The following is a 15483-nucleotide window of genomic DNA, read 5'->3' as shown; positions in this document are numbered from 1 at the left end:
TAGCCTACTATCAAAATGACAATGTGTCGCAGGCTGAAGCAAATCTTTGTTGACAGAAATGTTGAAATGTGATATTTATTCTACACATTTTTACAACGTTAGAAACCATTAGTAAATCAGAGGCTACTCAGAAGGTGAGATAACTCCTTGAAATTACTGGCTTTTAATGGCCAAAGGTATAGATGTGTGTGTCCAACTTAAAGGAAACGACAGGCTGTCTTCTTTTAATAGATTTATTACAATCTTTGGCGAGCTAGGTAATGTTTGCTGTGGTCTGGAACAACATGGCACACAAACAACTATCTGAAATGCAGCCAATATTACATACAGATATTGTGTCATGAGACATGAAAAAGTAAATTATATACAAAGAGGATACAAGTAAAGCATATTAAATGAGCTCAAATATACCTACAAATGAGGCATAATTATGCAATATATACATAAAGCTAGCATAAATAGCATGTTAGCATTGATTAGCTTGCAGTCATGCACTGACTAAATATGCCTGATTAGCACTCGAACAAGTCAATAACTTCAACAAAGCGCACCTTTGTGCATTCACGCACAACATGAAACTTTTGGTGGACACAATTAGACAACGGAGTGGACGATTTTACATGTAAACAAACTGTTGCATCACAGTCCACACACACTATGGTGAGTTCGAGAACCGCCAACATTGGTAGGACAAAACGATGTTCACCAAATACTCTCATCAGTGAAGCATACACACATACATATTAAACAGTGGGCTTTCTAACAATTGGGAAGGTTTGTGTCATGTTTGTCCTCAAACAAAAAACATATTAAAACAAAAAAAATATTTTCCTCCCATCTTTTTCCATTTTCTATCCTTTTTTAAAAATGCTCCAGGGAGCCACTAGGGCGGCACTAAAGAGCCGCATGCGGCTCGAGAGCCGCGGGTTGCTGAACCCTGGTATATGATGTTGCTGCTAGTGGAAGCTTGATTTCCCTGAGGGTATACACTCCTATCTATCGAAATACGATTGGAAACAATCCACAGTCAGAGAAATTGCAGTGATGCAGCCCAATTGAAGTGATGGAACAAGCTGTAGCTCATGTAGGCTAGCACAGGCACAGTATGAACGTCTGAGTGTGAGTATGCTTGGTTCAGGGCTATTTGTATATGATTTAATCACTTAAAACAGATCTGCACTCTTTAACCTCTCCTTCACACTATGGAAAATGTTTATTGAGGGTGTTTTTATTTTTTTATAGTATTGGTGGACTTATTTTGGACAAGACGATGTCAGATCCAAACATGGCAGGAATCATACTTTATGCTCCAGTCATCAATGGTGAGTTGTATTTTTTCTTCCGTCTAACAGTATTTGGTCGTAAATCAAAGTACTTGATTTGTTGTAACATTAACCTGATAATATGAACTTAAAGGGCCCCTCTAATGCTGATAACATTGGCACTTATTTCATAGTTCTGGATGATGCCTATAGGTAAACCCCTACCACCAAAGTAGACACAGTAGTGATTTTAAGCTTGTTTTTGAAGTGATTTAATTAATTCATATTATGTTCTACATATGGTGAATGTTTATATTCAACTTGGAGAAAGCGAACCACCAGGTTTAAGTAAAAATGGTTGAGCCCATAATAAATTAAGGAGCCTTAGTTGGACATTCGCATATGGACTGGGTTAACTCTCTCATGAGAAAAGGCAATAAATTCAGACTTTGGAATGCAAAAGGGATAGCTCTATTCTGGAGGAGAGACTCCATGTTTATCTTCTTGCCAAGATTTAAGGTACAACCTACAGAGGTTGTTTTCCGGTCACTTACATATGAACATCTCCTTACATGGTCAGGTTGTGCTGTCCTGACTTAGCACACACCCAGACACAGAAAGGAGGAATATAAAAACTGATGGTTTGGCTTCTCCAGGTTAGGAGTGCCTCATTATTATACCTAACCTCCTCCAGGAACTGCAGTCCTGTATAATGACGCTCGCTTGTAATAAAGCAACTTTTGGTTCAGTAAAGCGTCTCCGACATCTCTTTCAATCCAGCCACACTGCTGTGTTGCCCTTCTGTCCGGACGGGGATGACAAGACCAGAAATACACATCATTTTGGAATGGTCACTTTTAGCCCTAAAATGTGGGCGGGCCGTCATCAACCTGCTGACGTTACCGACAGAAGACTGGAGGAAATTTCATATTGCGTAGAATGTGTTTTGGTAGCATCTTTATCCCAAAACACTTTGATCTTGCACAGAATTTAAAGAATTGGAAAATATGTCTGCCAGATGCAATTTTGCAGGTTGTAACAATACAACTAAAGAAGGGTTCAGCTTGCATACATTTCTAAAAGATAGGAATATGAGGAAAGTATGAACCTCTCCAGTCAAACTGGCTCACGTAAAATGGGACGAACCAAGCGAGAGTCCAAGCCGTATTCTATTTTGCGTCCTCTTCAACTGATGTTTTTGATTGATTGATTGAGACTTTAATTAGTAGGTTGCACAGTGAAGTACATATTCCGTGCAATTGACCACTAAATGGTAACACCCGAATAAGTTTTTCAACTTTTTAAGTCGGGGTCCACTTAAATTGATTCATGATACAGATATATACTATCATATATATACTATCATCATAATACAGTCATCACACAAGATAATCACATTGAATTATTTACATTATTTACAATCAGGGGTGTGGAGGGGTGGGGGGGGGGTAGGATATGGACAGCAAGTAGGAGAGAGAGAGAGAGAGAGAGAGAGAGAGAGAGAGAGAGAGAGAGAGAGAGAGAGAGATCAGAAGGCATAAGTATCTGCATTTGATTGTTTACATTTGATTATTAGCAATCCGGGGAGGGTGTTAGTTTAGAGTTGTAGCTGCCTGGAGGTGAACTTTTATTGCGGTTTTGAAGGAGGATAGAGATGCCCTTTCTTTTATACCTGTTGGGAGCGCATTCCACATTGATGTGGCATAGAAAGAGAATGAGTTAAGACCTTTGTTAGTTCGGAATCTGGGTTTAACGTGGTTAGTGGAGCTCCCACTGGTGTTGTGGTTATGGCGGTCATTTACGTTAAGGAAGTATTTTGACATGTACGTCGGTATCAGGGAGGTGTAGTGGATTTTATAGACTAGGCTCAGTGCAAGTTGTTTAACTCTGTCCTCCACCTTGAGCCAGTCCACTTTAGAGAAGTGGGTAGGAGTGAGGTGGGATCTGGGGTGGAGGTCTAGAAGTAACCTGACTAGCTTGTTCTGAGATGTTTGGAGTTTAGATTTGAGGGTTTTGGAGGTGCTAGGGTACCAGGAGGTGCATGCGTAATTGAAAAAGGGTTGAATGAGAGTTCCCGCCAGAATCCTCAAGGTGCTTTTGTTGACCAGAGAGGAGATTCTGTAGAGAAATCTCGCTCGTTGGTTAACCTTTCTGATTACCTTGGTTGCCATTTTATCACAGGAAAGGTTAGCCTCTAGAATGGAACCTAGGTAGGTGACCTCATCTTTCCTGGTGATAACAATGTCACCCACTTTTATGGTGAAGTCATTGACTTTCTTAAGGTTGATGTGGGACCCAAACAGGATGGATTCTGTTTTACCCAAGTGTATGGATAGCTTGTTGTCAGCGAGCCAGGTGCAAGTTCTACAGAGCTCAGCACTGAGGATTTTCTCCACCTGTGACTTGTCCTTGCCGGATACCAGCAGGGCAGAGTCATCCGCAAACAAAAAGAATTCACAGTCGCATGCCGATGACATGTCGTTTATGTATATTAGGAACAGTAAAGGTCCCAATATACTGCCTTGGGGGAATCCACAGCTCACAGAGGGGGGGGGGGGGGGGGGGGGGGGGGGGACACGGTGCCGTTCACCTCTACCACCTGCTCCCTCCCCTCCAAGTAAGATTGCATCCAGCTCCATGAGGTTTTGTTAAATCCGATTGCTCTGAGCTTATCCAACAGTATAGCGTGGTTAACGGTGTCAAAGGCCTTCTGAAGGTCCAGCATGACCATGCCGCAGTATTTGCCCGCGTCCACCTCATGTTTGATGTGGTCGGTCAGATAGAGAAGGCATGTGTCAGTGGAGTTGTTAGTTCTGAAGCCGGATTGGAATTTGTACATGAGTTTATTAGTAGCAAGGTAACTATCGACCTGTTCATAAACTATTTTCTCCATTACTTTCGAAATGGAACTGAGAATAGAAACAGGTCGGTAGTTGCCAGGTTCCAATTTGCTTCCTTTTTTAAAGAGGGGAGTTACTCTTGCTATCTTAAAATCTTTTGGTACTTGGCCTTGTGTAATTGATAGGTTTATTATGTGCGTGATGATCGGGGCAATGATGGAGGCAGAGTCCCTGCGGAATCTGGAGGGAATACTATCAAGGCCGGTGGCCTTGTTAGGGTGGAGCGCGCTCAATTTTTTAAACACCTCATCAGCTGTGACCATTTCTAATTTGAAATCATCGTTGGATACTCCTAGCTTTCTGTAGAAGGCTTTAATGTGTTCTACACCAAAGCGACCAGAGTGGTGGGACAGCTTGTTGACAAGAGTTGCGGCTATGCTGGTGAAAAATATGTTAAGTCTGCTAGCTACCTCCATTTTGTCTGTAATGAGGGAGTCACCCTCCTTGATGCTGGTGTTGGTTAGTCTTGTTTTAAGTTTCTGGCTGCAACCAGGAAGCTGGTTGTTGAGAATTTTCCAGAGCTCACGTGGCTTATTTGTGTTTTCCTCTATTTTGTCGTTAATGTAATTTTTTTTTAAGGATTTAGTCAGGTTGGTTTACTTATTTCTTAATTTATTGCATTGCTTTTTGAGAGTTGAAAGGAGTAATTTGAGGTTGATATTATTGGGTTGTTTATCTACTTCTGTTTTACATTTTTGGTATTCAGAGTATTTTCTGTCTCTGTCTTTAATGGCAGCTAATAGGTCCGGATTCATCCATGGTTCCGAGCGGGCTTTGATCCTGACTGTTTTCACGGGAGCCATGTCATTTAGTATCTTTAGGAACGCCGTTTTGAAGCGATCCCAAGCAACATCGACCAGGTTGCTCGCGAGCACAGGGGACCAGTCCCACTCATCTAATTTTAAATTAAAATTGTCATTGGAGTATTTTTTGAGGGATCTGGATTGGGCTGTTATGTGGCCATTGGCTTTGGGTTTAGCTATTTTGCGGGTGCAGAAGGTTAGATAGTGGTCGCTAAGACCACAGATCATGACCCCACTATTTTTTATTTTAGGCCGGTCTGAAGTGAGAATGAGATCTATGGTTGATTGGGTGGAATCACACACCCTTGTAGGTAGCGCTATTAGCTGGGAAAGACCGTGCAGATTACAAAACTTGCTGAAGGATCTGAAGACAGGCGCATCTTTGCGTTGGATATCTGTGTTCAGATCCCCAGTTATAATTTTCTCCACGTTGTCTGTTCCTGCCAAGCACTCTTCCAAATCCCCATAGAAATCACTCTGATTAGGGGGTCTATAAACAGTCCCTATTAGTACCGGCTTAGCGTTTTTAAATTTGATTTCCGCCCACACAGATTCCAGGTCATTGTGGTTAAGATCAGTGCGAGTTATGTATTTAATATCTTGGTGAATATACATACAAACGCCCCCATGCAGTTTATTCCTATCCTTTCTGATAACCGAATAGTTTTCTATTTCTATCTCTGAGTCAGAAATACTTTGATCAAATTTGGTTTCAGAGAAACACAAGATTTTTACCTTTGTGTTGAGGAACATTTCTCTGATTTGGTCGAGTTTGGCTCCAGAGAGGCTGTTCACATTAAGGTGGATGATGTGTAGTCCACTAGAACCAAAAAGAGCATCAGAGTCCGCTGTGTTGTGGTACTGACCAGAAAAGTTGTTGGTTATTATTGGTGTTGAAGTTTAAGAGCAGAAGGGAGAGAGAGGAGAGAGAGAGAGAGGCATATTGATCTTCCTCCAGGTGAAGGGGGAGGGAGGGGGAGGGCAGGTAGGGTTGGTGGGGGTGGGGTTGGATTTCCTTTTGGCGGGCTTTTTTGAAGACAAAGAGAACAACGAAAATGTTTGTGTAAAGGCGCCTCTAAATCCAGTGTATGCCGCGTCCTCGACCGTCAGGGACCGGGGAGAGGCCGCGTGGACCCCCGCCATCTCGTGCAGTTCCCCGCCATCACCGATGTCTGGGTCGCCGTCCACAGCCGCCGCCGCGTTGTTCACCGCCGCTGAGTCGTTGCCTTCTCCGATGACTGGGTCGTCCTTCACCGCCGCTGCCGAGCCTCCGACCGTGTCGATGAACGGGGCGAAGTCCTCCGCCGAGCCGCCGATCGCTGGAGCACAGGTGAGCTTGAGCTGAGATGAGCCGGTAGCCGAGTTAGCTTCGATGGCGACGCTAGCAGTAGCATTGCTAGTCTTCGCCAGTCGGGACAACATTAACTGTGTTGTTACAGGTCCAGGGTTGAGTTCTGTGTCTCCTGATAGTAGAAGTAATAGTAGTATTATTGACTTTCTGTCTATCCTTCCAGTCAGGGGCATGTTCCCTTTGCATCGATGGGCAGTCAAGCACGATGCTAACACTTTAGCTCCAAAGCCAAGGTGCTTCGCCGATGTATTGTCGTGGAGATAAAAGTAGCTGTGAATGTCCATTTCGCGTTCTTGACTCTCATTTTCAAGAGGGTAAAGTATCCGAGGAGGTTTAAAATATAAATCTGTGATCCACAGTAGAAAAAGGAGGAAGTGTGGGATAATCCGAGCAGTTGTTTGAATTCCCGATCGGGAGCGAAAGAGAGTGCAACCGCTCATCTCGGCGTCCTGCAAAAAAACGATGTTTTCATCAAGGGTCTTGAGGAAATGCTAAAAGAGCATCATGAAACACAGGCTATTTTCATCTTAATGTTAACCATATATGTTTTGAAGTAATCATGGACCAGAGCGACAAAACCATGCAATGAAGTGATCAAAATAATAGTTTTACATGCCTTTAGACCAGGGGTGTCCAAACTTTTTTCACTGAGGGCCGCACACAGAAAAATTAAAGCATGCGGGGGCCATTTTGATATTTTTCATTTTCAAACCATAACCAAATATATGGATTTTGTTTGTTTTTTACCTTTAGGGCTCCCGGGGACCATAAAGGGTCTAAGTCATTAAAATGTTAAAAACAAGTCAAATTATTATTTTTTAAATTTATTTAACGCTTACAGTAAATCTCTACAGTATATCAACTTCAGGTTGATATAAAGTTTAAAAAAACAAAAAGGTTTTATGCTTTTTCTGTCAAAGACAACTTAGTTTTTTATAATAAAACTGAAATATGCCGTATTTCCCCCACTGCCCAAAACATTCAGAAAGCAATGTTTGATGTGAAGTAATTAGAGCCTTAAAAAGATCAATAATGCAGGACACCATTGATTTTAATTCATTATTATTTTTGAGTAATCACAGTGAAAAGATAAATAAAATCCCATTAAATATATTTGGCATCCAAAAGGTGCCCCACTCAGAAAGTGATAAATTGTTATTAGTTTTTTTTTTTACTTTCAACACTTAAGTTACGAGATCAACTTCAGATATATCTGTCGATTTTACGTTTGAACTATTATTTTGTTTGTTTTATGCTCTTTTGTCAAATAAAATGTTGATGTTTTTGTATGGCAACCACACAATATATGCAATATTTTCCACATAAAACATTTTAAAGTGAAATATTTGAAATAATTGGAGCCTTGAATAGGTCAATAATTCTTATCTTATTAATCATTGATTTTTTTTTTTTTCAGCAATGGCAAAAAAAGAAAAATAAAGATAGACAAAAGAAAAAAAAAAAGCCTGCAAGGCAGTTTTGTGTCAACATTGCAACTTTTCTAGTTAGATTTCACTTCATTTCCACTTTTTTAAATGTTTTTTTTAATTTTTGCAACAGCATTTCCAGAATGTGTGGCGGGCCGGTAAACAATTAGCTGCGGGCCGCAAATGGACCCCGGGCCGCACTTTGGACACCCCTGCTTTAGACAATGTCCATGCGGGGAAATGGACTCCAGTTCTGTCACACCAAGAGTGGGTGGCATATCGAGTCTTGCGATGGAAAGAGGGCGTTCCAAGTACAGTTAGTAATCTACCGATTACCCAAAAACTAATTGACATTATGGGAAATTACTTCCAAAATAATTTTTACGAGCAAAATATACATGAAGAAAACTTGTTAGAGAAGTTTCAATATTCTGTACGCTATGGGTGTGTGTGTGTTTGTGTGTGGTTGTCTGTCTCTATACATCACAGTGTTTGATACCCATATCCTGGATCACTAAATAAAGTATTACAGTATCTGTAATCCATTTACATCAGGGGTCTCAAACTCAATTTACCTGGGGGCCGCTGAAGGCAGAGTCTGGGTGAAGCTGGGCCGCGTCAGGTATTCCACAAGAAAAGCTTTGTTAAAAAAAATTCAACTCTGCTCAGATGTTTATATTTTAGTTTTTTTCAACGCAAATAAAGATGGAAAAATAAATTACAAATTAAATATTAACAAGCAATTAATAAATTAAATATAGATTTTAATTCCAGTTGGTGTCACTGTCGTGTTTAGCCGGCGTACAAAAAAACGTAATTTCCAACTGTAAAGGCGGTCGGAGGATATTAGCTTAGTAGCATTCTCTTTACTTTTTTGCACTTTATATTAATGTCTTTCATGATGACATGAACACCATGGCATTTGTAGATGGTAGAATGTAATGGGATAGGGAGTGCAAAAAGACAACTACTTCCGGAGTGTTTGTTATCCACCGTGCTGTTGTTGTTGTAAATGTAATCATAGAAACAAAAAAAAACAAAAACAAATTACATCATATACAAATATATGTGCTCTAGTGTTTATTGTGTGAGGCAATGCAAATACAATGCAAATAGCGCAATGAAAATAACAAATCATGACCCACAAATAACGGTGCGAACCTATAATTGTTGCGGGATATTGAAGACTGTTATAGGGAGCTTCGGATTGTTCTACACATTTCCCACAATGCATTGCCGTTGGCCATATTGGAATGCTTTGTTTGTATCACGTCAATTGTTGCTGATCAGTCAACTAGTGATACTAATAATAGAGATGACGTGTGCGATTTTCAACTGCCACAATCGAAGTGGTATAGATATTACTTGCTTTTTTCCCAAGCATATTTCTAGAAAAACCGAAGCAGCTGAAAAGAAGAGTTAACGGCAAAGGCGAACATGGATTGCTGCAATCAACTGAGATGTGATGTGCTATGACGACTTTGTGTTTGTTTGGATCATTTCATTCAGGTAAATAAGGGTGCATGTGTATTGTGCATGTATGTAGTATTAATAGATATTGAGATATAATTGATGATATAGGAATAATAACCATTGTTAAATGTGAAGTGAATTATACCGTATACAATTGTCTTATATGAATGTGAAGTTAATCCTACTAATAATTAAAAGACAGCAGCAGTTGGATTTTAGGAGAGATAATAAAAACATTAGCAACATCTGGTGGAAAGCCCCACAGACCAGGCCACCCGACTCAAACTGACCAGAGGATTTAATAGTGCTTACAAAGTACAAAGAAGAAGAATAATGAGAAACACCGTCAACCCTATTGAAAATGGGATATTGTTCATCTCAGTATGTTTATCATGACTGACTTAATTATTTATTACAAAAACTGCTGTATTAATCATTCACGGATGTCATTGTGCTACAAAAAGAAGTCAATGAACGTATGTATTTGTAAACGCTCTGAAGTGGGAAAGGGGTAGGATTAAATAAGATTTGCTTCTTCCTACGCCTTTTCGGACATGATGTAAAGTGAAATGATGTGAAATTGTGTAATGTATTATGCTGTAAGTGTGTTCATGTTCGAAATAAACTAAAGAAAAAAAGAAAATAAATAATGTCAAGGAAAGATTGATTGGCCAGACTGACCGGCACCAAAGCTAGAACCACAAAGCGTAAGGGTCTTTGTGTAAAAGGTATTTAAGCACAGTGGTCCGAGAGGACAGCAGAAGAGAGTAATCGGGCCTACTCATTCTCCTGGAGCTGCAGCTCCGGTCGGAGGCTCGCTGAAACAAATAAAGCTTTTTGACCAAAAGGGACAAGCGGTAGAAAATGGATGGATGGATGGATTCCTAGTTGGCATCTCCTTGGCTCATCACCCATCACACAGCCATCAAATATACAACAATTGTCTTCCTTAGAGCTCCCATCAGTTCCTTTTACAAGGAAGATGTGTTTCTTTGTGTCTGACTAAATCCTTTGAAATGTAATTAGCCTCGTGGTCAGCCGTGAGTTTACGACTGTGACGGTCACAGTCGTAAACTCATGGCTGACAGGAAGGTTGAGCCAATACTCAAGCCAACCAGAACATCCAAATATCAATGGATAGACTTACTGGAGTTACCATGACAGTCTGAGGAAGTGGTACAAGACAGAGCCAAATGATATGAAGTTAAGGACCTTCGAGGTTGGACGATACTAATTAAAGCTTGCTTTGGACTACATGAGAGGTGCAGAGAATGAGAGAGACTAGACCTCTTCTTCCTGATGGAGTGCTTGGTTTGTTTGCTGAGATTGTCTCCTTCCCGGGATGGACTGTGTTCTCTTTCAGTCAATCGATTTGTAAAATAAATCTAAGACGGTGAATCTGAAAATTGACAACACGTCGGTGAGCTTTATTATAGATCAAACGAACACGCGTAGGACAAGAAGTTATACTCCCTTCAGTTTATACAGATAAACATAAACGTCATGAACCCATCCACAAACAAAGCGGTCGTAGCTTTCTAGACTCTTATCCTTTTGACCGTCCTTCAATGTGTAAAATGGGCTGGGTTGAAAAATAAATAGTTCACAAAGTCTGGGTATGAAACATCTGGGAAGGTGTTGCGGTCTCTGCTGTACTCTGAGTTGTTGATCTTGAACGGAACATTAAATTCAATAACGGCTGTTTGCTCCTTATAACGACAAAGAGATTTCTTATCTAATGGGGATTGAACCTGGAACCCTTACCTTGCTGGCACGGCCGCTCTACCAACCAAGGCATGCCCCCCCCCACATATAATTTATACTTACTGTAAGATCATACGACTTTAATCAAAATATGCAAACAATTGGATGCTTAATATTTTTCACTTATAAACTAAGCCTTTTTTGAAGAGAAAATTACAGTATAGCAAAAAAAAAAAGGCCACACAAGAACATAGGAGACAGAATTGATCTGCTGGTGCCTTTTACACAGAACCCAACAATGTGGGATATTCAAATAATTAGATGAGCAAAAATATGATGGCCAGGAATACAATCCAATAAACAGCAAGCCACCAGTGATCTACAGCAGTGGTACCCAACCACCGGACCGCGGCCCGGTACCGGTCCATGGATCGATTGGTACCGGGCCGCACAAGAAATAAAAAATTTAAAAAAAAAATATATATATATATATACTGTATATATATATATATTATTTTTTTAAAAATTAAATCAACATAAAAAACACAAGATACACTTACAATTAGTGCACCAACCCAAAAAACCTCCCTCCCCCATTTACACTCATTCACACTCATTCGCACAAAAGGGTTGTTTCTTTCCGTTATTAATATTTATGGTTCCTACATTATATATCAATATGGATCAATACAGTCTGCAGGGATACAGTCCGTAAGCACACATGATTGTATTTTTTATGCCAAAAAAATAAAATAAATACAAATTAAAAAAAATTAAATCATAGGATACAATGTCCGTGAGACTCTCCTCAATATATTGAGTCCAAATTGAATTATGTCTCTGTTTAATTATTTGCCTCTTGTCTTGTTTAATATATGTCATCAGTGTTTGAACCTGACAGTGTACACTTGATAACAAATGCAAAACTGGTTCAAAACGCCCTATTTAAATGTGGTTTTTGCCTGTACTAACATCTACTACCATGCACTACATGTAAACCATATCCATGTCGCCATGCTCCTACCTGAGGCATTTTTTCATGTTGTTGACATGCAGCACACAAATATAAAATGTACCACCTTTTTTAGGCTATATTGAAGTCCAACCCAGACAACAGAACCTACTTTTAACATGCTGAAGGTTATTGATTCAGACGCAAGAAATTGCACATTGCATGACTTTTTTTTCATATGGGAGATATAATATAAAAATGTATTTCCTATATAAAAAAACAAACACCAATTAAAAAAAAAAAAAACGCCATCAGGCACCAAAATGTATCAGCCCCTTAAGTCATCTAGCAACTACAAAATTATAAAATGTCATTGCTTGACAACATAAGTCAAATATTTTTTATTTCTGAAAGTCCAAATATGCTGACACGCACACAGACAGAATATTCTCTTTTCTCGTTCCTTTTTCTTTGCAGCGTGATCGCCTCCTTTCACACAGCAATTTCTGTGTAACTGTGCGAGTTTGCACGTACATTTCAAACATGCTAAATGTAGACGCAAAACAGTGGCCGCTGAACAGTTTGCCTTGATACATCACATTACAAGTGCTAAATAAATATATTTGCATCTCCTCCTCCTAGTAATATGGTCATTCTATTAACCGGCGTATATATTGCATTTACATGAAGACAGACATGCTAAATGGATTGTGCTCTCTATTTTGCTGATTTTGTAGATCAGCTTTGTGTGTGCTATCAAGTTTGCACACCTTTAGTAGATCAGGCCCCAGGTGTTTTTTCCACCTTTACTGTACCAATGTTGGTTTTAACACAGGACTAGGTAGCAAATAATACAACATTTCCCATAATGCTGGTTTTCAACACTCAACACACAAAAGTTGAGAAATCGGGACACAAGGGGTGGATAAAATGTACATGTTTTTTCGCGGGAAAATCCGGATGGGTCCTACAGCATTTGCAACTTGACAAAAAGTCCAATGAAAGTATACTGGTGCCAAGCAATCCAGGGAATATAATTGCACACAAATCTAGAATTATTTATGTCACTCAATATTTCCTACTGAACACCCCCCCTTTTTTTACCCCACAAAGATGTTTCTGATGACCCCCAACCTCCTTTTCTTCTTCTCCTTACCACAGGTATTGGAGGCAACCTCGTCTCCATACAATCCAGCCGCATTTCCACCAACTTGCATTTGAATTTCTCACCTCGGGAGGTTCCTGAAGATCGTAGGAGTTGTTACAACCCTTGCAGCACCTTTTTTGGTTCAGGTAAAAAGTCAAAAGGGGGTAGATGTAGCATCATCTCCTGACCTAACATATTATATACACTGTTGCGTGTGACCAGTCTTCCTCTCAGGGAATATAACACACTGGTCAATCCCAAATTATTTTGGATGACATATATGTTGAGTAAGAAGGACCACAGAGACAGAATAGTACTTGGCCAAGTTTTATTAAAGCTATTGGAGACCAGCCCTTACAATGCGACAATAGCAGCAGCAAGAAGAGGTCTAAATTCAAACAAAAAAAGACTCAGTTTATTTAGAGCGAAAACAGCCCGTCCCGCCCAGAAAGAAATACAGCTGTTGTTCCAAACAGATAAGGGAGTATGTTATACCCCTACGCGGACAGTACAGCGCCTTCAAGGTGAAACAAAGAGTTTACTAGCAGACATAAGATAAAAAAACCAAAGTGTTAACATTAGACAATATTAGCTGCTTTAAACATGACTATGGATTAAGAAAGTGGATTAAAAATATATGCATTCTCCACAATACATACACACATTCTGATCTTCTTTGAATTCACAGGACCAAATCGCAAATCTGCAAAGGTTCTTCTTCTGATGGTCCTTCCTGGTCAGTTGGTTTTCTTGTACGCAATTCACCTGATAAAAGGAGCCCACACAATGCCCAGCCCTCTTTTCACAGTTGCCTTCTTGTCAGCTTCGCTCATTCAGGTACAGTAAGTCAGACATACTGTGTGTGCATGCTTACTCTGTTTTTTTCCCCCCTTTATTGATAGTTCCATGTTTCTGTCACCCAGGTCCTCTCCTTGCTGTGTATCGCTGACTGCATGGTGCACTCCTTATGGAGGAGGGGTAAAGACCCTGACAGTTACTCTATACCCTATCTCACTGCTCTTGGTGATCTATTAGGGACTGCTCTCCTTTCCCTTGCCTTCTTATTACTTTGGTGCACTGGATATAGTGTATGAGTTCAGAGGAATATGTACAAATGAAATGTCTGTGTGTGTGTGTGTGTGAGCGTGTGTTCACGTGTGTGTGCACCCACCTATGTGTGTTTGTGTTCCTGAATGTGAGACAATGAGAAAACACAATCAATAAAGTATTGTATAGATACATTTGATCGATTTAATAAAAAGACATACCCAACTACAAAAGATAGATAGATAGATAGTACTTTATTGATTCCTTCAGGAGAGTTCCCTCAGGAAAATTCAAAGTTAATTAAATTAATTAAATTAAATATGCAATTTCAGAAGAAATTGCATGTGAATGCTGAAAAGCTGAAGCTGAACGGAAATGCTAACAGGCAGCGTCCCGGCCAGATAGCGTTGACGAACAAATCATGCGACTCTAAGGTGCTGTTACAATTTAAAAGGCTATTTGGGATTCCTAATTAAATATTCATACTCATTAAAGATTAGCTCAGATTGTATTTCAATGTTGCTCATATTATGATGACGCTTATTGAATATTCATGCATAGTAGGTTAGTACTGAAGGTATTATGCTTATAATTGAATGTGAAGTGAATCTCTGTTGAAACCTGTTGATAATTTGTAGACACTTAGACTAAACCTCTAGACGGGCTGGGATTACCTGTTGTAAAACAGTTAAACAAGCTAAAGAGGTGAACAAGGGGGGTAGAGCAAGGCCAGGGCTTTTTGGAGATTGTCATAACAACCATGTTGATGGATAAACACTTTGCTCAAAAGAAACAGCAACAAACCAATAAAAAGATAAGGCACAGATAAGGTTAACATCCATCCATCCATCCATCCATCCATCCATCCACCCATCCATCCTCTTCCGCTCTGAAGTTGGGTTGCGGGGGCAGCAGCCTAAGCAGAGAAGCCCAGACTTCCCTTTCCACAACTATTTAGTCCAGCTCTTCCCAGGGAATCCCAAGGCATTCTCAGGCCAACTGGGAGACATAGTATTTGCACAGTGTCCTGGGTCTTCCCAGTGGTCTTAAAACTGTCAGATGCGCCCTAAACACCAGGGAGGTGTTCGGGGAGCATTCTGACCAGATGCCCAAACCACATCATCTGACTCTTCTCAATGTGGAGGAACAGCAGCTTTACTTTGAGCTCCCCCCTAATAAAAGAGCCGTCGCCGCCCAACGGAGGAAACTCATTTCGGCCTGTGATCTTGTCCTTTTAGTCATAACCCAAAGTTCATGACCATAGGTGAGGATGGGAACATAGATCGATTGGTAAATTGGGAGTTTTGCTTTGTGGTTCAGCTCCTTTTTCACCACAATGGAAAGCATCACTGCAGACGTCGCACTGATCAGCCTGTCGATATAACAATCCAATCTTCCCTTACTCGTGAACAAAACC

The 15483-nt window shown here is 40.2% G+C and overlaps 1 protein-coding gene across 1 annotated transcript in view; it reads left to right on the top strand.

Moving 5' to 3' along the window:
- Nucleotides 1-14155, top strand: part of slc41a2a (solute carrier family 41 member 2a) — a 36337-nt gene extending 22182 nt beyond the window's left edge. The window contains exons 8-11 of the mRNA XM_062035987.1: nucleotides 1243-1322; nucleotides 13034-13165; nucleotides 13708-13856; nucleotides 13943-14155. Coding sequence (XP_061891971.1) covers nucleotides 1243-1322; nucleotides 13034-13165; nucleotides 13708-13856; nucleotides 13943-14113 — 532 coding nt within the window. The 3' untranslated portion in view covers nucleotides 14114-14155. The remainder of the gene's footprint in view (nucleotides 1-1242; nucleotides 1323-13033; nucleotides 13166-13707; nucleotides 13857-13942) is intronic.
- Nucleotides 14156-15483: the final 1328 nt, after the last annotated feature.

Source organism: Entelurus aequoreus, linkage group LG24, assembly GCF_033978785.1.
Source record: "Entelurus aequoreus isolate RoL-2023_Sb linkage group LG24, RoL_Eaeq_v1.1, whole genome shotgun sequence".
In the NCBI taxonomy this organism is placed as follows: Eukaryota; Metazoa; Chordata; class Actinopteri; order Syngnathiformes; family Syngnathidae; genus Entelurus; species Entelurus aequoreus.
The sequence above is the reverse complement of the archived record's forward strand: the minus strand, read 5'-3'. Positions and strand labels throughout refer to the sequence as shown.